General features: G+C 43.4%; 1 protein-coding gene across 1 annotated transcript in view; it reads left to right on the forward strand.

The window, feature by feature from the left end:
* Positions 1-6,274: 6,274 nt before the first annotated feature.
* The window catches only part of LOC310634452 (transient receptor potential cation channel subfamily V member 6-like), a gene marked incomplete at its 5' end in the record, with an annotated part of 106,712 nt that continues 89,055 nt past the window's right edge, over positions 6,275-23,931 (forward strand). The window contains one exon of the mRNA XM_083352848.1: positions 6,275-6,402. Coding sequence (XP_083208974.1) covers positions 6,275-6,402 — 128 coding nt within the window. The remainder of the gene's footprint in view (positions 6,403-23,931) is intronic.

The raw sequence follows: 23,931 nt of genomic DNA on the forward strand, positions 1-23,931 counted from the left end.
TCCCACTCCCAACCCCCTGAGACGCCGCAGTAGGATACCATGGTCGATGGTATCAAAACCCGCTGAGAGATCTAATAGGACCAGGACAGAGGAGCAACCCCTGTCCTGAGCCCTCCAGAGATCATTCACCAGCGCGACCAATGCCGTCTCTGTGCTGTATCCGGGCCTGAAACCCGATTGGTACGGGTCCAGATAATCAGTTTCCTCCAGGAACAGAGGAAGCTGATGCGCCACCACACTCTCAACAACCTTCGCCAAAAAGCGAAGGTTGGAGACTGGACGATAGTTATTTAAAACAGCCGGGTCCAGGGCAGGCTTCTTGAGGAGGGGTCTCACCACTGCCTCCTTCAAGGCGGCAGGGAAGACACCCTCCTTCAAAGAAGCAGTTATTACTGCCTGGAACCAGCCTCGTGTCTCCTCCCGGGCCGCATAAAGTAGCCAGGAGGGGCACGGATCCAACAAACAGGTGGTGGTGCTCAGCCTCCCCATGATCCTGTCCACATCATCAGGGGAAACAGGATCAAACTCAGTCCAGGTAACATGCTCAAGACCGTCCGATTCCTCCACATCAGACTCTGCCCAGTCAGAGTCCAGACCGGTCCGGATCTGAGCGATTTTGTCCGCCAGATAATGACTAAACTCCTCGGCTCGTCCCCGTAAGGGATTAATTTAATTTCAATGGCATCAGTTTACAATCAAAAAATAAACTTAAGATTTGGGGTGAATAATCAGTATTTTCAAGGCTAGAATTTAAAGGTTTGGACTTGTGGCTGCTGTTGTCAGCCTCAAAAACCAGCTGCTACTTTGGTGTTGCGTTGCCTATTCAGGAAGTTTTCTCTCCAATCTGAATCACACTTATTTGGTCACAGAATGTCAGCTGTACCCAAATCCAGTTCCAGGAAGCACTGTCCCCATTATTACCTAACCTTATTTATTGGTTTGTTTACTTAGAGTTTATATCCCACCTTTCCATTGAAAAATTGGTGTCAATCAAACTTAGTTCTGTTATGTTGCTATTTGATATCTTCTTTCTTATGCAATTTCTGGCTGATTGAGGTGAACCATTTGGTTTATCCTCATAAAAGAAGGAAACAAGCATGGGAATTTGAAGAAAAACAAACACAGGCACAGTTGGTAGGGAAGAAAACATAGTTCAATATATTAAAGGGGTTTTTTTGAGAACTATATATTTTAACACTCTGGCACAGCATTGTTTTGATCTGGATAACTGAAACAAACAAACTGAGTGTAGTTTTAATTTTAGCATAATTAATTATTAATTATAAAAATCTGTACTTGTACCAAAGAAAGTTGGGAGTCATTCTTTTTCTATTTTCCTTACTTTTTTTCTTCTCTGTACTTTTTCTCTTTCTCTTTTCTCTTTTTTTTAAACCCATCTTTCCCTGTTTGTCTATCTCTTAACTTTGTACTTTAAAAAAAAAATCAATAAAATTATAAGCCAAATAAATCTCAGCTCATAATATCGACTGTTTTCTTTTTAGATTGGCAGAGCAGTGATTTAAACAGCTGGTTGCTTGCTTGAGGTTAGGCTTTGCCATCTGCTGGAATTAGAATCATATATTTTGCATACTTTTTCAGGATGAAACATTCATTTTGAGTGAGAGACGTTTGGCAAGAGTGATCCCCCCCTCTCTCTCTCCAGGTTTTCTAGAAGGATTTTTCCTGATATAGTACTTGCTGCCTGCTTAGAATGTTCCCTCTAAGTGATGCTCTTACATATTTCCTTTCCATGCACTTTACAGGAAAATTGAGGATTTTTGTAGGTTTTATAGCTTCTGTACATCACTGGAAATATTTTTCTCCCCCCCACCCCCGAAATGGCCTTATCCAGTATTAAGTCCATCCTATGATCTTTTTATTTCTGAAGTCTGTATTAAATCATCAATTTAAAACCTAAGACAGTTAAATGCATACATTTAATTTAAAGACATGTTGCATTGTGGAGATCATAATCCTAAAATTTTTAGCGCTGTTCATTTTCCGCTAAAATTTTTAGCGCTGTTCATTTTCATTCATTTTTCCATTCATTTTTGCTCCCACCGCCATTTTTCTCTTGTTTGTTTTTCTTCTTTCCCTTAAAACCTGTGACTATGCAAAAGTTATTTATTTAGAGATGGTCTGCATGAGTATGTGTTTCTATGCTGCCCAGCTCCCAAGAATCATAAAACTATCCCAAAGAAAATCCCAGCATGACTCAGTAAAATCAGGATGTCTAGCTGCTTCAGAATAAGAAATTAGAAAGAGAATAAAAAAGGTTAGCCCAACTTTGTCATAAAATCCAAAGGGACAAAATATAAAACCGAAATAATCCAATGGAGCCACTTTCCAAAAGCCTATTCGAACAAAATCATATTGAGAATCTTTTAGAAAGCCAGAGAAGATGCCAGGCATATGCCTGGAGGCAGCGTATTCCACCACATTGAAGCTGTCACTGCTAAGAATTATTTTTGTACAAGTATTCAAGATACCGTATAAATTCAGTGCCTTCTGATTTGTGAACTTTAAAGAAAGGCAGGAAAGGCATGGCACTTGCTCCCCTGGAGGGTAGAAAAAACAACCTGAAAGATCTGAAGTCCCCCTATGGCAAAAAAAGGGAAATATCTATGAATACTGTATATTCTATGCATAGCAGAGCATTTTTCAAACAGTTTCTTTAATAATACTGATCGTCTTCAGCCTCTTCAGACTCTTAGTTCAGGGACATACAGGAAGTCCTCAACTTATGACCACAATTGAGCCCAAAATTTCTGTTATTAAGTGAGACATTTCTTAAGTGAATTTTGCCCCATTTTATGACTTTTCTTGCCCCAATTGTTAAGTGAATCACTGCAGTTGTTAAATTAGTAACATGGCTGTTAAGTGAATCTGGCTTCTCCATTTGCTTACCAGAAGGTCGCAAAAGGTGAGCACAGACCCCAGGATACTGGAAATGACATAAATACGAGTTGGTTGCCCAGAGTCTGCATTTTCATCACATGACCATGGGGAATGCTGCAACAGTTGTAAGTATGAAAACCGGTCATAAGTCACTTTTTCCAGTGTCTTTGTATCTTCAAACGGTCACTAACAGTTGTAAGTTGAGGACTACCTGTATGGGTGTTAGTCAGAAATCAAGGAATACATGTGTGTTTCACGTTATAAGTTAATCATAACCATATTCGCCTTTTAAGTGGGAAAACCTGTTTCTGAAGGAATCATTTCAAAGATGGATTTTTATTTTTTAGAAGCAGTGTCTGCACATGAGAGCCAGTGTGCCATAGTAAGTTAAAATGTTGGACTAAAATCCAGGAGATCATGAGTTCTAATCCTCCCTTAAGGAATAAAGCCTGTTGAATGACTTTGGCACGAAATCTCTTTCTCTCCATGTCTGTCTCTGTCTCTGTCTCTTTCTCTCTCTTTCTCTCTCTCTGTCTCTGTCTTTCTCTCCCTAACCCACCTCACAGGGTTGCTGTTGTGGGAGAAATGTGGGGGTGGGCAGAAGCATTATGTACGCCAGCTTGAGTTGCAGAAAATAAAGATAGGGTGTAAATGTAACAATAAATATGGAAAATAAATGTGCACATTGAATTCTCAATAATTACTGATTGATTGATTTCATTTAGGCAACACCCAACTCCAGAATGACTCTGGGTGGCTCACAATGCACCAAACAAGCTTAAAAAATAACAAGCTAGATTAAAAAAAAAACACAAGACAATGAATCCAGTTAACAACAGAAAATCATACACAAACACACAAAACAAGGAACGGCAGCAACTCTAACCCCAAACTTGAGAGAACAGCCAGGTTTTATTTTAAGACCAACACAAATACATATTTTTATGGCTTAACAAAGACTTTCAATGGAGGGAAAAGGTCACTATATCCCTGCTGAAGTACTGTTTTTCTGTTTCAAAAGGCTTTTGAGGGCCAAGTAGTAGCCATCCTCATATGTAACAATATGACTCGGCCTTGAGCTGGAAATGGGTTAACAGATTCTGTCAGGATTGTGGGCTGCTGAAGGTGGTTCAAGAAATCTTACATAATGAAGGATCCTGACACAAAAGCTTCTTAGGTTGTCTTTCAACTTATCATGGAACAGCCAAATGCTTCTTTCTGTGAAGAAAGAAGTGGCCATGTTTATGGAGATTAGCTACATTCCCAGGTACAAATACTTCAAGGAGAAGGCAAACTTTCCTTCCCTTATTCTCTGCATGAGTCACCTGAAATGCCACCATTGAAAAATCACCTTGGTTAAGAAAAAAAAAGTCCCATAAAAATCATGAACCTCTCAAGAAAAAAAGCTGCCTTGTTTTTTATTCCTGCCAAGTAAACACAACTATGTGTCAGCTAGAAATTCAGCAGGTTTAGTGTTTCTTATAAATGTTTTATGCTAAGCAGGTGAGCTGCTCACCAGAATATCCTTGTTGTTCTTCGTTCGTAGCCTTTTCTCTCCAGTACCAATATTGTTATGAGTTGTATAATAGTTTTCACACTCATCTTAAATCAAAACGCAAGGCGAGTCTTTATTGACCACAGCAATTCTGAAAGTCCCAATGGCTGAAGTCAGCTGATGCCATGAGCAAATGAAGTCCCACCTCAATTTATGTTGGCTTTTCCTATAAAAATGGTGCCATTAATGCCTGCAGTGTCAAAACTAGGATTCATTTCCAAGTGGCAACATTTACCTGGTTGGCTTTGATCTTTCAATCCAAAATCGGAAGGGATACATACATCACTCCTCTTTCTGTGATGACAGGACTAGTGGGATTCCTCTGGACTTGGAGAATAAGAAGTGTTGGTCAGAGCTTGGATGGGACCATCAGGGCTGAAAACCAGATGTACAATACAGACACCAGGAGTAGAATTTGTGGCTTGTGAGAGATTGCACTTTGACCACAATTCTTATAATCCTTTTTTGGGGGGAGGGGGTGCCCTCACATCATTGTTGACTCCTGGTAGTTTATTCAGAAATAGTTTGCCCTTGTCTTTTTCCTTGGGCTGAGAGGAAGTGGCTGGCCCAAGCCCACCCAGCTGGCTTTGTGCCTAAGGCAGGACTAAAACTCACAGTTTCGCAGTTTCTAGCCTGACGTCTTAATCACTACTTATCCAAATGGCTGACTTAAATGTTGCAGGATCCAATCTGGCTCAGTCACTGGGACCAGAGGTTTAGTCTTCTGACCTTTTCGGACCCATCACAGATCAGAAAGTGTGATGAGCAAGAAGTACCCTGAGGATGGGCTCCTGCATAAGTCCAAAAGCTCGGAAGGCTAAACCCTCCAGTCCCTGTGATTGACCCAGATTGGATCCGGCAACATTATCCTGCTATGGGTATATTTGCTTTTTCTTAATGATCTTTACAACATAGAAAACGTGGCTTCGTGGAGATACAATTTAAAAAGTGGTATTCTAGCCTACCTACCCCCGACCTTTGCTCATTTCGCCGGGACCTGAAAACTTGGCTCTTCGATCTGTTTGGTCCAGACTGTGGGGTTGTTAATTTAACTGGGTTTTAGATTTACTCTTGGGGCTTGAATTTAATTTAATTGTTTTATTTGTTTTTAATTTTTTGTATTCATGGTTTTAACTGCCCTGTAAACCGCCCTGAGTCCTACGGGAATAGGGCGGTATACAAATCCAATAAAATAAATAAAATAAATAAATAAATACCTGAGAGGGCTACTCACTATATAATGAAAAATAATTCTGCTGACCACATGGTTTCTGAAAGGAAAGGGGATACCTTCTAGCTAGGCCTGGGCATAAGGGTGGGTTTATCAACTCGAAGGGGTCTACTTGCCAGGCAGGAGTCCATGTAACAAAACACAATTGAAAGGGATAATCAAGGAGACCTGGAAAAAGAAATCCCACAGCTCAAAAAACACTTTCGTCCCAAACCACTTTCCGAGACTCTTTTAAACGCCAACAAAAAAAAAAACCTTCTGCCGTGCCGGGGCGGGTCTGCCTGCCTTTCTCCTCCTCCTCTCCGTTCCTCCCCGACAGGTTGTCCCTCCGATCCTGTTCCTGGGACTCCGCCAGCTACCGGCCTCGCTCAGCAGCCAGATGTTGCAACCGCCACCCCCTCCACCCCACCGCTTCGGACTCTGTCGGCGGCCGACTCATCCGTCTCCGGACCAGACTGGAGCTGGCCTCCAGCAGCCGGGCAGAGGGGAGGAGGACGACGAGGACGAAGGAGAGAAAGAGGAGGAGGAAGACGCCGACGACTAGAACCGTCCCTTCGGGGATGCGCTGCGGAGACTGAGCCAGCCCGGCGATGGGGATGCTGCTGCCCGGAGAGCGCGGCTTTTTCCCGGGACTCTGGGCTGCGCTCCTTCGCAGAATACGCGGGGAGAAATCCTGGGCCAGAAAACTTGACGAAACCAACCTGTTGCAACAGAAGAGGTGGGTCCAACCTAGGACAATTTCAGATCCCGAAGGGAGGTCGGGGAGGGAGACGCACCGCGAGTTACCCAGCTTAATAGGAAAGGAGAGTTCCTAGGTGCGTCTGCAGACAGAAGGTCGGCGAAACTCATCCAGCAACGGTGTGCGTGTGTGTGTGTTTCTGTGCGCGTGTGTGTGTGTGTGTGTGTACGCGCGCACAATTTGTAGTAGCTTCTTCTTTGGTTTTAGGAGAAAGGACCAGCTACGTATCCGAGTTATACCTGGAAGGGAAAAAACTTTTAAATCCTTTTTTCCCCATTGGGAGCAGGGTAAATACTTGGGCAGAGGAGAAGCTGTAACCAGATCCCAGCAAGTCCAGCTTGAGTGCACCTGCTGCCTGAAAGGCAGACAAGGCTGTATTCTGTGCCACAGGCACCCAAGCACACAGTTGGAGCCTCTTTTCTGAACTCTGTGGTGGGACACAGAGAGAAGAGGGCAGTCACAAGAGTGTGGAAAAGAAAAAAGTCTTTCTTTCTATGTTTTGTGCGTTGTTCACAGTCTCGGCTTATCAGGACAGAATTTGTTGATGACCCAATTTAATCACAGCTTCTTAAGGGTTTTTCTTCTCTTCGAAGCTGCCATGTGGGAATTAATTACCGTGTGGCAACGCTGCTAAGCCTGTGTGGCGTACATTTGTCATGCTTCTGAGCAAAAAAGAGTTAGAAGCATTGATACATCTCAGATTTGGGAGAGGACACGGCTTAACCAGTGGTTGAAGGCAGGCCCTTTGGAGAAATTCTCTAAGAAAAGGACCATCTTTTTCAGATTTATTTGTTTGCTTGCATTTGTGGCTCACGTTGGAGGAGCAAGTGGTAGCTGTGGTTGGGAAGGCTTTTGCCAACTTAAGCTTGCATGCCAGTTGTGTTCTTGCGTGGACTGAGAGGCCTTAGTCAACTCCCAAATAGATTACTGCAATGTGCTACGTGGGACTGCCCTTGGAGAACATCCAGAAAGTCCAAAACATGGTGGCTGGGTAACTTATGGATGCACCCTGGTATACAGTCCACTATTCACGTGCTGCACCTGCTCCTAGTGTGCTTCCAGATGGAATTCAAGGTGCTGGTTGTCACCTATAAAGCCCCTCATACCACTGAGCTATTCCTGGGACAGTCAGTTTCCCCAGAATTTCTACCTAAAGAATGATCAGATAAGAAAGGCATAGCCCACAGCTGTATAATGGGAAGAGAAAGAAACTCAGAAAAAGACCTCCCTAACTTATCAGGCTGTAAAAGAGGCAGTGAGAGATTTGTACTGTTAGACTTGCAAGACTATATTATTGCAAGATAAAATACTGTAGAATTAGCTCATCTGGTCATTTTCCTGTCTGGTCTACCTGGAAAGGCCAACACTGACTTTGTAAAGCAGGATTGAGCCTGATGAATATTTGGATTGGAACCCACTGGAGAATTCCATGACTTTGGGTAAGACTGGAAAATAAGGATATTCTGGAAGAGGGCAATGATAAAGGTTGAAGGTTTTAAAGGTTAAAAAAGGTAAAGATTTCCCTATCAGTTGTGTCTGACTGTAAGGCACAGTGCTCATCTTCATTTCTTGGCCGAGGAGCCAGTGTTGTCCAAAGACAATTTCTGTGGTCATGTGGCCAGCATGGCTATATGTGAAAGGCACATGGAACTCTGTTACCTTCCCAACCAAGTGGTACCTATTAATCTACTCGCATCTACATGCTTTCAAATGGCTTGGTGGGCAAACTACCTCCATAGAATTCCTTGAAATCTGCATGGATGAGTTTTTCTTTGCCTTTCCTTTAAATGGACCCTCAGGAGGATACATAATGAAATACAGGATTGAACATCTTTCTTGATTGGCTTCATAGTCATTAATGAAGATGCAGAATGTGTCTTTGAGATATTACACCACTGCACTTTATTTGGAATATGGTAGCAAATGAGGAGGAAGAATGTGATCTTTTTCTGTGTCATATATGTGAGTATATACATAATGGTATTTTTTTGAGAGCTGAATGCAATGAAATTTCATTTTAATGTATGCTGATTAGTCTACATTTAAAGCAGACATGTCAAACACAAGGCCCGGGGGCCGGATTCGGCCCGCAAAGTGGTTTCATGTGGCCCGCGAAGCCATCCTGGAAACAGTGACGGAATGGCCCCCACTGCCTTGGCCCTGGCCCAGAGACCCTCCTCCTGCCAGAGACCCTCAGTTCTGTCCCACTCCTGCCCAGGACCCCATAGGCACCCTTGATGCGAACGATGTAGAGCTGGCCACGCCCACCCAGTAGGCCATACTCACTCTAGCCACGCCCACCTAGTAGGCCATATGCACTCTAGCCATGCCCACCCAGTAGGCCATACGCACTCTAGCCACGCCCACCCTGGCCATACCCACCCGGCCCCTTGAGGGCAACCGCAATACTGATGCGGCCCTCAATGAAATTGAGTTTGACACCTCTGATTTAAAGTGACAATAAAGTATTCTATTATTCTATTCTATTCTATTCTGTTCTGTTCTGTTCTGTTCTGTTCTGTTCTGTTCTATTCTATACATCATAATATATTTTGGGGCAGCACTTTATTTTGTACAATGTTTGGAATACGCCCTCTTAAAAATAATACAAGGAGTTTTGAGAATTGATACTAGGTTGTTTTCCATCATTTACCATTGAGAATTCCATTCTTTTTTATTTTTAATGCCATCATATTATGATGTAAGCTGTCTTTCTTTAACCTCCTTTCATTTCTCTGTTGCTTGCAATGGATGCCAGGATCCCAATTAATACTGCCATGGATTCTGTTCCGTAGGGACAGGTGGGGAAAGCAGATTGGTTACTTTATTGCAATTTATGATTTTCTATTTGTACCATGATTAATAAGGAACAGAGCAAGAGCTTTCTTGATGTTTTTGTTTTGCATGAACCATAAGATATCAGTGCTTTAACAGTGAAAACAAGTTAGATGTTTCTAATCACCTATTTCCATTTCTTATATTATAGTCTGCCAAGGAACCACATCTTCTCATTTCCTCCAAAATACTGAATGAAATATTTCCTGCTCCACTAAGCTACATTTTTCTTGCCTCTGGAAACAAAACACCTTTCATTAAATAGTCATGGGAACATCCCTCAATTATTTATCATTGCTCTATGATAGCCTGTGGTGCATCCATTCATTCCAAGCATGGTTTCAGGTAGGCAGAGAAGCAGTTGCACACACTTCAGTGAGAGTAACTGAAGTGATGAGGCGTGGAGAGACGGCACGGAAGAAAGACTGAAACAGAATCTCTGTAAGGAGAGTTGCGTTTCTGATATCTTGTGGGGCACTGCAAGGATGTGAAGAAATGAATAATAGACTACACAGGGAAGGGACACAGCCTGGTTGCACAACCATTTTGATCTGTCAGATGATCCATCACATGAGGAGTGGGCCTATTGCTCACTCTTGGAGTACTTTTCCTCCACTTGAGGACATGAAGTATCCTAAGGCCTACTTAAACCTTTTTATTCGGTCCATGCTTTCTACTTATAACTTTTGTGTTTCTTCCTTCCTAAGAGGAAGTTACAATGGCTTGGGGATTCTTCCATTCATTGGCTTGCCAAACTGTTTAAGCTGAAAAGCCACGGATGCTCCAAAATCACTCTTTGACTTTTACTTTGAACCCAGATGATTCTCGTCCTGTTCCCACTGCCATGTAGGCTGGCATATAGATTCAGTATTTTATCCTTAGGTAAAGGTAAAGGTTCCCCCGCACACGCGTGCTAGTCGTTTCCAACTCTAGGGGCCGGTGCTCATCTCCGTTTCAAAGCCGAAGAGCCAGCGCTTGTCTGAGGACGTCTCCATGGTCATGTGGCCGGCATGACTAGACGCCAAGGGCGCACGGAACGCTGTTACCTTCCCACCGTAGTGGTCCCTATTTTTCTACTTGCATTTTTACGTGCTTTCGAACTGCTAGGTTGGCAGAAGCTGGGACGAGTAACAGACGCTCACTCTGCTACGCGGCACTCGGGATTCGACCAGCCAAACTGCCGACCTTCTGATCGACAAGCTCAGCGTCCTAACCCACTGAGCCACCGCGTCCCTTTTATTTTATCCTTAGCATCCTTTTAAAGTCAAGATTTGGGTGCAGTTGCTCTGCTTCATTGCTAAAGCCCTCTAACACAGGGCTCCCAAACTTGGCAACTTTAAGACTTGTGGACTTCAACGCACAGAATTCCTCAGCTAGCACAGTTGGCTTCCTGGAAGTTAAAGTCAACAAATCTTAAAGCTGCCAAGTTTGGAGACCCCTGCTCTAGCATAGTCTGATGCCCTCAAACTGTGTGGGATTTTATTTCCCACACTTTCAGCCCAGTTTAGCTGGATTATCATTTTAATTAATCATGCTGACTATAAACTATGGAAGTTAGAGTCCAAATATCTCTAAAAGGAATCATGCTGAAGAAGCCTGCTCTGGACGAAACTTGTTCCATTAGGTCACAGGTCGGCAACCTGCGGCTCCGGAGCCGCATGCGGCTCTTTGAGCCGTCTCTTGCTGCTCCCAGCTGCCCGGTGCGCGCGCACCTCTTCCAACGGGCAGTGGTGCGCGCGCACCTCTCCAAATGGAGAGTGGCACCGCCCGTTTGGAGAGGTGCACGCGCACCTCCCCGAATGGGCAGAGGTGCACGCGCACCTCCCCAAACCTTTGGAGAGGTGCGCGCGTACCTCCGCGCAAATGGGCAGCGGTGCCGCTCTTTGAGGAAGCTGCTGCGGCCCGTCTGCGAAGCTGCCGCTTTCGGCAGCTTCGCAGACGGGGCGCGGCAGCTTCCTCAAAGAGCGGCGCCCCTGCCCATTCCGAGAGGTGCGCGCGCACCTCTCCGAACGACCGGAGGTGCGCGCGTACCTCCGCGCGAATGGGCAGCGGTGCCGCTCTTTGAGGAAGCTGCCGCTTTCGGCAGCTTCCTCAAAGAGCGGCGCCGCTGCCCCTTCGCACGGAGGTGCGCGCGCAACTCCGGTCGTTCGGAGAGGTGCGCGCGCACCTCTCGGAATGGGCAGGGGCGCCGCTCTTTTTGAGGAAGCTGCCACGGCCCGTCTGCGAAGCTGCCGAAAGCGGCAGCTTCGCAGACGGGCCGTGGCAGCTTCCTCAAAGAGCGGCACCGCTGCCCATTCGTGCGGAGGTACGCGCGCACCTCCGGTCGTTCGGAGAGGTGCGTGCGCACCTTTCGGAATGGGCAGGGGCGCCGCTCTTTGAGGAAGCTGCCACGGCCCGTCTGCAAAGCTGCCGAAAGCGGCAGCTTTGCAGACGGGCCGTCGCCGTCGGGCAACCGGGAACCGGTTCCATCTCATTTTTTAAAAAATGGCAGCCGCGTGCGTCCGCGCATGCGCAAAAAAACCTTTTTGCGCATGCGCGTGCATGGACACACGCACGCGGCTCCCTCTTTTTTTAATTTGTGATGGAACCGGTTCCCAGTGGCTCTTTTTCTTTTTTAGGTTGCCGACCCCTGCATTAGGTTATATGAGGCTAAAAGCTTGGACAATGATACGAGCATACATTTAGAATGGAAGGTGTTACCTTTTGTTTTTAATCATTAATGATCTCATAAATAAGATGATGGCTTGGAATGAGAATATCTTTCGAATATTGTATTGTGACATTACAATAATAATACTCCTACTCAAAGTTATGGAAGAGTTTAGTTTCACTAACACCCAGAAATATGTTATTATCTGTTATTATCAACCCATGATGGATTAAAGTATCAGAAAGGAAATATGGCAAGGCAAGACCAGATCTTGCTAAATAATTTTCAACTGCTGCCAATATTCTTTACTGGTAATTTTTGCCTCTACAGGAATATAAATCAAATGTTTCTCAAGTAAACAATAGATGATGTGTGCCTTAGCCTGAATTCCTATTATATAAGGCTTCTAAAGATAGTCATTTAACAACTGCCTCATGCGAAAACAGTTCAAAGTTGCAACAGTAATGAAAAAGTAACTTTTTGACCAAGTTGTGCACTTTTTACCTTCACATGTCTGTAAAGCAAAGGAAAGCTAAAATAAGATACTAAGCACAGGCATGGTTTCAGTCAGTGATTGTTTTGGTTAATGACTAAATTGCTGGTCCCAATTTTGGTTGCTAAGCAAGGACTGTATGTAGTTTCAGGTCTCATGTGGCAATTATTTATTATTGCTATTATTATATTTATTTAAGTATTTATAGACTTACCACATCTTTGTGGCTCTAGGTAGGATACAGAAAAGTCAAATCAAAATATCAATTAAATATAAATTTATTGTATATTGTGAATACTCAATAAAACCATTAGATTAATAGCATCAGTAGGATATCACATATATTTCCAGCATAAGCCTGTTTTCTTTCATCTGTTTTTGAAACGGTGATGAATGGAGATATATGTTGGTGATGTTAATGTGAAGCATCAATAAACAATTTATAAATATCATCAGAGGCACCCATACAGTAAATCAAGTAAGAGCCAAGTGCTTGCTGACCTGAAAATGCTTTTGCCTGTTTTAAAAATGCTGGCAGGAGCTATGCATATCTCTAGGGGGAGGGACTGGAAGATATTCTATTAAGGGGGAACCAATCTAGAAAAGGATCGCATCCTGCACTTCCGGTTTTGCGCAGTAGTGACTGGTCACGGGCTTGCAGATTCTCCGCACCCCCGCAGCTAATTTTGCCCTGCCAGGGGACCCTAAATGGGTCTAAGTCACCCCAGAGAGGCGACGAAGAAAGAAGGGGGCTCCAGTGATTCTGGAACGGTGGCGGCCGTTCCATTCAACTTGGGGAAAGCCTTCTAACCCTAGAGAAGAAAGGCTGGCTGTATTGCATCGACCAGCCCAAGCTACTTGCAACCGAAGTCCAAAAGCCCTAACCAGCACAACTGTGAACAGCGTGCTTGAAACTGGGCGAGGAATTTGATCTTCTCTTTTCTATTCTACATTTAATTTCCTGGCAAAGATCACCAAGAAGCAAAATACCTCCGAAAGAGGATATTTTGGGGAAAGAGGAAATCAACTAAAACTATTATGTGGATTATGGATTATAGAAATCAATTGTTAGTGATTGTTTTACAAATGTAACCCAGACAACACACTATTCACCAATTATTAAGTGATTTATGTTTTTTAAAAAAATCAATAACATATATTTAAAAAAAATAGAAAAGGACCACATCCTGTACATTTTAAAGGGATAGAGAACCAGCAACAAGGCCTCTCTCATTGACCATGCTGGATGGACAGATTCAACCCTAGCAAGGAATTGACTGATGTAACCCAATCCTAGATCATAAAAGGTTGGTGATAGACAATCCCTCAAATTGGATCTGGAAGCTCTCTGCTATCGAAGCAATGACTTATATCATTTTATTCTTGCCTGTAGTCTATTCCATCAAGCATGTTGTCTTTGCACTTTGTACAATTTGCAGCTTCTGGGTTATTGCAAAAGGTATCTCAATTCAGAGCACATTATGGCAGTCAAACTAAATGATGCTAGCCTCCGATGTGAGGTATTTTAACTATGAAATACAAGCTCACCAGTCCAAGAATGGGTGTGTATCACATGCAACAACTGCTTAGTTAATTACCTATTTCCTTAATTTCACTTCCTATAGTTTTATATTTTACTTCCCTTGGATCTCTCCTTTTACTATTCCCTTTACCCCATTAACAGCAGCCACATAGATAAAACTCAAACATTTTATTTTGTTCAAGGTGCCACCAGATTAGTTTATTATTTTTGCTGAAGGCTTCCCTGTTGGGAACTAAGGAACTCATTGTTCCTTAGAGGGTAGCCTTTAAGTATTTGTGAATCTTTAGAGGTACCTCAGTAGTGGTTCCTTTTATGGTGGGTTGAAAGTGTAGTGCAGTGTAGTGTAGTGTAGTGTAGAGACATCACCATGCCAACAAAAGTGCGTATAGTCAAGGCTATGGACTTCCCAGTTGCAATGTATGGCAGTGAAAGTTGGACCATAAGAAAGGCTGAGTGCCAAAGAATTGAAGCCTTTGAACTATGGTGCTGGAGAAGACTCCTGCGAGTCCCTTGGACTGCAAGGCGATCAAACCGGTCAGTCCTAGAGGAGATCAATCCTGACTGCTCTTCAGAAGGCCAGATCCTGAAGCTAAAACTCAAATACTTTGGCCACCTAATGAGAAGGAAGGACTCACTGGAGAAGAGCCTAATGCTGGGAAAGATTGAGGGCAATAGAAGAACGGGACGATAGAGAATGAGGTGGCTGAATGGAGTCACTGAAGCAGTAGGCATGAGCTTAAATGGACTCCAGAAGATGGTAGAGGACAGGAAGGCCTGGAGGAACGTTGTCCATGGGGTCGCGATGGGTCGGACACGACTTCGCAGCTAACAACAACAAATGTGTAGTGCAAGATTCTGGTTGGGTGTGAGTAGAATTTTCCTTCTTGTGCATAAGGTAATGTGCATGTTCCTTCACACTTCCACACTTCTTATACTCAAGAGCACTTGGGAATAAGATTTTTGCTTCACACGCTTTGAGAGTTGTCTCATTTTCCTAACAGGTGTTCCTTTCTTACATATACCAACGGTACAAATGGGGCAAATTTTATGTGCTCCACTTTTGAAGCCCCACAAAATTCTGAGAAAAAGGCAGAATGTTTCCATAATCAAAACTTCCTAGACTCAAAATAATTAAAAGGAAATCATGTCATATTCGCCTACCATTTATCTTAAACTCGGTATAAGTCGATCTCTGGTTATCCCATAATGATTTGTATCTACGTGCAGAGATCTAGACAGCCAGTAGGCCGGAATTGGAATCACAAAGTGGCTTTCTTGGGTGGGGGGAGGATTTGTATAGTAGGTGTCGCGGCTTTTGCTGTAACAAAGGGTGTGATCGGCTCTTCCAGACCTGCAGGAATTTAGTTCAGCTGCTTTGGGATGTTCCACTCTTCTGCTTTGAACAGGAGCCAGGAAGCCAAGCCTCTGGGCTCCTCTTGAATCTTCCAATGGACAAAAGGGTGAGTCACACCAGCCAGGAGAAGCTGTGGCCACGTCCCTGATGGAAAACTGGATCTAGCTAATATTTAAGCGAAGGGATGCGGTGGCTCAGTGGGTTAGGACGCTGAGCTTGCAGATCAGAAGGTCGGCAGTTTGGCGGGTTGAATCCCGAGTGCCGCGTAACAGAGTGAGCGCCTGTTATTCGTCCCAGCTTCTGCCAACCTAGCAGTTCGAAAGCACGTAAAAATGCAAGTAGAAAAATAGGGACCACAACGGTGGGAAGGTAACAGTGTTCTGTGCGCCTTTGGCGTCTAGTCATGCCGGCCACATGACCACAGAGACGTCCTCGGACAAGCGCTGGCTCTTCGGCTTTGAAACGGAGATGAGCACCGGCCCCTAGAGTCGGAAACGACTAGCACGCATGTGCAGGGGAACCTTTACCTTTACCTAATATTTAAGCTATTCCTAGGTAAGTCTAAGTCCACCATCTAGGATGTGATGCTTACAGCTGACAGTATTTAAGTATTTGAGGGACTGTCACAAAGATGAAGGGAGCAAACTATTTACCAAAGCACATGAAGGCAAGACGAGAAGCAATGGATGGAATCTAAATAAAGAGAGAAGCAACCTTGAGGATTAAGGAGAAACTTCCTAACTGAGAACAATTAACTAGTGGAATAGCTTGCCTTCAGAAGTTGTGGGTGCTTCATCAGTGGAGGTTTTTAAGAAACAACTGGACAGCCACTTATTTGAAATGGTATAGGGTCTCCTGCATGAGCAGGGGGTTGGACTAGAAGACCTCCAAGGTCCCTTCCAAGTTTATTCTAATTGATTGAAACTTTGCAGTCAGTTATGAACTTTCCCCTTACCCCCTCCAAAAAAGAGAGCCATTGTGTGAAACCTGTTGTTATGTGTTTTAATATTGTTGTTGTTGTTGTTAGTTGCGAAGTCGTGTCCAACCCATCACTACCCCATGGACAATGTTCCTCCTGGCCTTTCTGTCTTCTACGATCTTCTGGAGTCCATTTAAGCTCACGCCTACTGCTTCAGTGACTCCATCCAGCCACCTCATTCTCTGTCGTCCCCTTCTTCTATTGCCCTCAATCTTTCCCAGCATTAGGCTCTTCTCCAGTGAGTCCTTCCTTCTCATTAGGTGGCCAAAGTATTTGAGTTTCAACTTCAGAATCTGGCCTTCTAAAGAGCAGTTAAGGTTGATCTCCTCTAGGACTGACCAGTTTAATCGCCTTGCAGTCCAAGGGACTCGCAGGAGTCTTCTCCAGCACTATAGTTCAAAGGCCTCAATTCTTTGGCGCTCAGCCTTTCTTATGGTCCAACTTTCACTGCCATACATTGCAACTAGGAAGACCATAGCCTTGACTATACACACTTTTGTTGGCAGGGTTATGTCTCTGATTTTTAGTGTGCTGTCTAGATTTGCCATGGCTGTCCTCCCCAGGAGCAAGCATCTTTTAATTTCTTGGCTGCAGTCCCCGTCTGCGGTGATCTTGGAGCCCAGGAAAATAAAATCTGTCACTACTTACATTTCTTCCCCATCTATTTGCCAGGAATTGAGAGGGCCAGATGCCATGATCTTGGTTTTCTTAATGTAAAGTTTCAACCCAACTTTTGCACTCTCCTTCTTCACCCGCATCAAGAGGCTCTTTAGTTCCTCTTCACTTTCTGCCATTAGAGTGGTATCATCTGCATATCTTAGGTTGTTGATATTTCTCCCTGCAATCTTAATTCCAACTTTTGATTCATCTAGCCCTGCCTTTCTCATGATGTGCTCTGCATATAAGTTAAATAGGCAGGGTGATAGTATACAGCCTTGCCAGACTCCTTTCCCAATTTTGAACCAATCAGTGGTTCTGTGTCCAGTTCTCACTGTTGCTTCTTGACCCACATGTAGGTTTCTCAAGAGACAAATAAGATGGTCTGGTACTCCCATCTCTCTAAGAACTTGCCACAGTTTGTTGTGATCCACACAATCAAATGCTTTAGCATAGTCAATGAAGCAGAAGTAGATGTTTTTCTGGAACTCCTTAGCTTTCTCCATGATCCAGCGTATGTTGGCAATTTGATCCCTAGTTCCTCTGCCTCTTTGAAATCCTGCCTGTACTTCTGGTAGTTCTCGATCTACATACTGTTGAAATCTAGCTTGTAGGATTTTAAGCATAACTTTACTAGCATGTGAAATGAGTGCAATGGTGCGATAGTTTGAACTTTCTTTGGCACTGCCTTTCTTTGAAATTGGAATGTAAACTGATCTTTTCCAATCCTGTGGCTACTGTTGTGTTTTCCAAATTTGCTGGCAAATTGAGTATAGCACTTTTACTGCATTGGTGTTTTAATATTGGCTTTGGCCGATTGTGTAATCTGGCTCAGGAAGTGAATCAATCCTGTTTTCTCCAGTATGACAGGCTCTGGCTTCTTTCTGCTGAGATGATATTATGCAAAATGGAATATTACTACATGATGGACCGACATCATTTGTTCAGATATCTCAGCCAAACCTGTGTTTTCCTCTTCTCTTGCTTTCCTTCAGATGATACTTTGTGGTGATAGGTAAATTAATTATTACAGGCTATTGTTTACTTTCCTGCCAAACTGGAATACCATTGGCCATCTGGTCCTTAATGGTGATTATTCTCCAAGTGGGGCTATAAATGAGACAAGAGGCAGGCATCAGGAGGTTTAGAGAGATGTGAAGTTTGCAAAAGTAGTATTTAAAAGCATCACAGACCTCCTTCTCTTCCCGCAAGCAAACAAGTGAGAACTATCATTTGTAACCCCTTCATGGATTACTGCCTTGTCGTGGTGAAGGGGCTTGCGTAATTCAATGAAGCTATGAGCTATGCCGTGCAGGGCCACCCAAGACGGAAAGGTCATAGCAGAGAGTTCTGACAAAACGTGATCCACTGGAGAAGGAAATGGCAACCCACTCCAGTATCTTTGCCATGAAAACCCTATGGACAGTACCAAAAGGCCAAACGATATGATGCTGGAAGATGAGCCCCTCAGGTCGGAAGGTGTCCAATATGCTACTGGGGAAGAGCAGAGGGCTAGTACTAGTAGTGCCAGAAAGAATGAAGCGACTAGGCCAAAGCCGAAAGGACGCTCAGCTGTGGATGTGTCTGGTGGTGAAAGGAAAGTCCGATGCTGTAAAGATTTTTTCTCCATAGGAACCTGGAATGTAAGATCCATGAATCAAGGAAAGCTGGACGTGGTCAAACAAGAGATGACAAGACTGAACATTGACATCTTAGGTATCAGCGAACTAAAATGGACAGGAATGGGTGAATTTAATTCAGATAACCATCAGGTATACTACTGTGGGCAAGAATCCCTCAGAAAAAATGGAGTAGCCTTCATAGTCAATAAAAGAGTAGGAAAAGCAATACTGGGATACAACCCTCAAAATGACAGAATGATCTCAGTTCGAATCCAAGGCAAACCATTCAATATGACAGTAGTCCAAGTCTATGCCCCAACCACCGGTGCTGAAGAGGATGAAATTGACTGGTTCTATGAAGCCCTACAGCACCTTATAGAACTAACATCAAAAAATGATGTCCTTATCATCATGGGGGATTGGAATGCTAAAGTAGGAAGCCAAAAGATAAGGGTTAGAGGAATCAAAAGTTGGAATTAAGATTGCTGGAAGAAATATCAACAACCTAAGATATGCAGTTGATACCACTCTAATGGCAGAAAGTGAAGAAGAACGAAAGAGCCTCTTGTTGCTGGTGAAGAAAGAGAGTGCAAAACTTGGGTTGAAACTTAACATTGAGAAAACCAAGATCATGGCATCTGGCCCTCTCAATTCCTGGCAAATAGATGGGGAAGAAATGGAGGTAGTGACAGATTTTATTTTCCTGGGCTCCAAGATCACTGCAGATGGGGACTGTAGCCAAGAAATTAAAAGACGCTTGCTCCTCGGGAGGAAAGCCATAGAAAATCTAGACAGCACACTAAAAAGCAGAGACATCACCCTGTCAACAAAAGTGTGTATAGTTAAGGCTATGGTCTTCCCAGTTGCAACGTATGGCAGTGAAAGTTGGACCATAAGAAAGGCTGAGCGCCAAAGAATTGAGGCCTTTGAACTGTGGTGCTGGAGAAGACTCCTGCGAGTCCCTTGGGCTGCAAGGCGATCAAACCGGTCAGTCCTAGAGAAGATCAACCCTGACTGCTCTTTAGAAGGCCAGATCCTGAAGCTTAAACTCAAATACTTTGGCCACCTAATGAGAAGGAAGGAGTCACTGGAGAAGAGCCTAATGCTGGGAAAGATTGAGGGCAATAGAAGAAGGGGATGACAGAGAATGAGGTGGCTGGATGGAGTCACTGAAGCAGTAGGCGTGAGCTTAAATGGACTCCAGAAGATGGTAGAGGACAGGAAGGCCTGGAGGAATGTTGTCCATAGGGTCGCGATGGGTCAGACACGACTTCGCAACTAACAACAACAAAATCATTTGTAATGGGCAGGGAGTGAGCTGGCTATTGAGAGAAGTGTAACTCTAAAGGCACAGTAGAGCTTAATGGCATATCAAGGAAAAGGAGGTAGCTGAATCCTGATAGGAAAACTCTACTTCTGCAACATTTTGTTGAGTTATCCTTATTACTGTTAGGTGGAAAGTTATGCTATGGTTGCTTGGAAACCTTGCAGTGGATCTATAAAGCTCACAAGGAATGCTTGTGAGCTTTATAGATCCTCCAAGAGGTTTTCAAGCAACCATAATATAACTTTCCACCTAACAGTAATAAGGATAACATGGAATGGTTGTGAGCTTTATAGAATGCTTCCATGTATTCTTTGATTTATAGATGAGGCTATATCAGTGGTGGGATTCAGCCAATTTGCACCACTTTGGCAGAACCGGTAGCTAATTTTTTGTTGCCCAGAATGGACTTCCGGAAGCGGCATCCACAGAGAGAACCGGTTGTTCACATATTTGAATCCACTGTTGTGTAGCCAGTTCTTTGCAGGCAATAGACGAGATGGAAGGTTGCAAACAGGAACATGCTTTATTGAGGCAAACAGGAACAGAACTGAAACAATGGCTGCTGCGCAGCTACTTATATGGTTGGCCACTAGGTGGTGGCCACTAGGTTTAAAGGAACCCATTCCCACCCCAAATCAACCAATGATCTTCTTGGAGACAGCAAGTCTGGCTTAGTCATTGACCGTTACACAGACACACCATTGAGCAACCTTTAAGCAGCATTCAAACAGACACGTGAATCAGTACAAGTAAAAATCCCAATACATTACACCCACCACTGGGATATATTCATGGTCTCCTCAATTTGTGGTGAATGGTCAGATGTCTCTTCTGTATCTTCACTGCCAGTCTACTGTGTGGGGAGCAAAAGACAAGTTTTTATAAAGCAATAAACAGAAGTACTGGAAAGAGAATCAGTGGCCCTACCACTTTTCCACCATTAATTTTTATTTTTATTTTTATTTTAATTCCATTTATATCCCGCCCTTCTCCGAAGACTCAGGGCGGCTTACAAGCTTAGCAGTAGCCTTCATTCTATGTATATGCCTGCTTATTAGGGCTTTCACACACACACCCCCAAGCGGCATTATTACAAAGTCAACTTATTGCCCCCAACAATCTGGGTCCTCATTTTACCTACCTCGGAAGGATGGAAGGCTGAGTCAACCTTGAGCCTGGTGGGATGCGAACCTGCACTAATTGCAGGCAGCTGGTGTTACTTAAGGAGGCATTAGCGCACTGCTCCACCAAGGCTCTTGGTTATTTTAATCATTACCCCCTCCAGCATCAGGGACCCAAGACATTGATTTTGCAGGAATACAATTCTTGAGAATAAAACATATTGTCCTTTTCTGACCCCATGTTTTGTATTTTACATCTGACTCTAAGCCAGAATTGTAAATGATTCTGATTGATTCATGCCACATTCTTGCTTAACACTGCTTAGCAGCAGAAATGACTGAATTGTCTTCTCCATCTTGCACACACTTCCCTTCCCCCAGGACATCTACAGGTCAACAGAGTAGGGACAGGTAGGCTAAATGAACCAGAAATGAACCAGAAAACAAAAGCAGTATGCTGAAAGTGGAACTCTAGATTGGTCATTGTGAAATATGCCAGGAATGGACAGCAGTAACAAAACCTGACCTCAGACTTCAATTTTGTAAAGAAATGGCAAGCTAGGAGAACCACTGGCAGGAGGAAATGTATGTACGCACGAGACCTGAGAAAACATAGCTTGTTTTTTTCTTTGCCAAGTGACCCATAGCTGAGATCCTTCCAAGTAATGTGGACTGAAACACTTTGATTCAAACCTGCACAACATTTCTTATGTCCTTAATGAAATCTACACTACAGTCTACACTCAAGAACATATCAAAGTGCCATCCAACCCACCACCAGAGGGCGCAGCCTGACAGACCAGCCTCCAAATACTTAAAATGCATAAAAGTGAAGCAGCTCAAGGATTAGCCCAAAACTCTGGCCCCAGTTGACAGGTTAAGTAAAAAAAACTCAAGGGCCAGCAAAACCTCCCAGTAAATATTTCCGTACATCAGTGTGGATGTTATGCCACCCATGAGGCAAGGAGATGTGAGAATGAGCAGTCATCCAGTAGTGGCCTGGAGGGATTCTGGAAGGAGCAACTTCCACCTTGCATGCCTCACTTGTCAAGGGCAAATACTTGGTCCAGGCATCATTGCTGAAAGTGTTTGCCAAAGGCAAAGCAGGACTTCCCTTTCTTTTCAGTCAATAGGCTATAAAAGCCATGAGAATTTGTATATACCTAGATATTCTGGGAAGATTTATAGAAAAGGGGCAGCTTGTAACAAATTTTGCTAGGGAGGAAGCACCAGGCTTTGTACAGTTCCTTAATGAACACCACTTAGAAGAAGTGTTTCCTGTTTGTCCCAAGATAAGTTAGGACAGACTGCACTATGTCTAAAACTTTCCAGCATGTTCAAGATAGGTGGGGGGGGGCATTTTGAACCATGGTAATGGCCATTATGAGGCAAGAGAAAGCAGCCTTATTGCCAAGCAGACTCTTGGTTCACCTAGTTACCAATTGTCTATCTGAAATGGTGTTTTCTCATTTTGCAGGAAGATGCTGAAAATCAAACCTAGAGCTTTCCTAGGCAAAAAAGTGACTTCTGTTGATTTGCCGTAAAGGGCTGGTTGGGGAAATAATATAAAGCAATCAAATCAAGAGGTCCAAAGGCACTAGGGCAGAACGTTATGTGTTTTATCCTGAGTTATGTATGGCATTTAATGGCTTTGTAAACATGATGGGCCATTCAGGTTACCAAGGCTTAATTGGGATTTTAAACCCAAATTGTACCACAGGGTATGCTTGCCAAATCTACACCCTTTTTTTGTTTGCTGTTGCTAGCTTTGGCTTGTGGACTTTAAACTTAAAGGCTGCCTAAATGTGAATTCTACAAACCTGAAAAGCAGGGAGGCCAGTCATGTTTTTAAAACCAAATTTCATGTGCAACTAGCTGTTACACTTGCTTTTTTTTTTCTTCCTTTGCAAAGAAAACAAGGCAGAAGGGCTGGCTAAGGAACGTGGTGCTCTCCATGTCATTTCTCAATAGCATTTACAGTCTGTTGACACAACAGCCGTTCAACTATGAATTGTTCAGAAGGAGTTGTGTTTTTATCTCTTGCTGTCATCTTTTAGCTTTGATAAAAATCTAAAGTTTAATTATAGTGCTCAAACAGCCTAAAGCCAAAGCCAAAGTATTTTACAGATCAAACATTGCCCCTGGGGAAAGTACTCAAACTTAATGACCTGACACAGCTTGAATATTGAATGCAGACTTAGAATAAAGGTGTGGAGGGAAAGAAGCTATATTTATATACTGTATACCACTATGTGTAACACTGCTGTTTATTGGTGAGGTTAAGGTGATAGTGCATTCCTGTCCCTGCATGAGATGTTTGGTCTCTTGAAATAGTTTCTGTTTCAAGAAAACCTCCCATTCCATACATGTGGACGTTCATGCTTGCATAGAACAGATTGGATATTTAGATTAGATTATATTAGATGTTTCATCCTGTCTTTATTATACTTATAGATAATTCAAGCCTGCAACCATACCTAATACTTTCCCTATTTTCCCCGCAACAACAACCCTGTGAGGTGAGGTGAGTTGAGAGAGAGTGACTGGACCAATGTCGCCCAGCTGGCTTTCATGCCTAAGGCAGGACTAGAATTTATAGTCTCCTGGTTTCTAGTCTGGTGACTTAACAACTAGACCAAACTGGTTGTCTTTGCAAGTCTCCTCCTGGAAATGTAGCCAGTGCTTATTGAGATGTAAAGAAACAAAACTCACTTCAAGTCTAACAAACTTATTATCATGTAAGCTTTTCAGAGCCAATGCATAGATTGTGAGGTAAATGAAGCATCAACAGGCATCTTAATATCTGCAGCACCTATAAATGGCACTATTCATCTTATGGCACTATTTATATTATCTTCCAAAATACAAGAAGGCAAAAAAAAAGCAAGCCACCCCATGTTCTTATGGAACATTTATAAATTTGCCCA

Source organism: Vipera ursinii, assembly GCF_947247035.1.
Source record: "Vipera ursinii genome assembly, chromosome: 2".
Lineage (NCBI taxonomy): Eukaryota > Metazoa > Chordata > Lepidosauria > Squamata > Viperidae > Vipera > Vipera ursinii.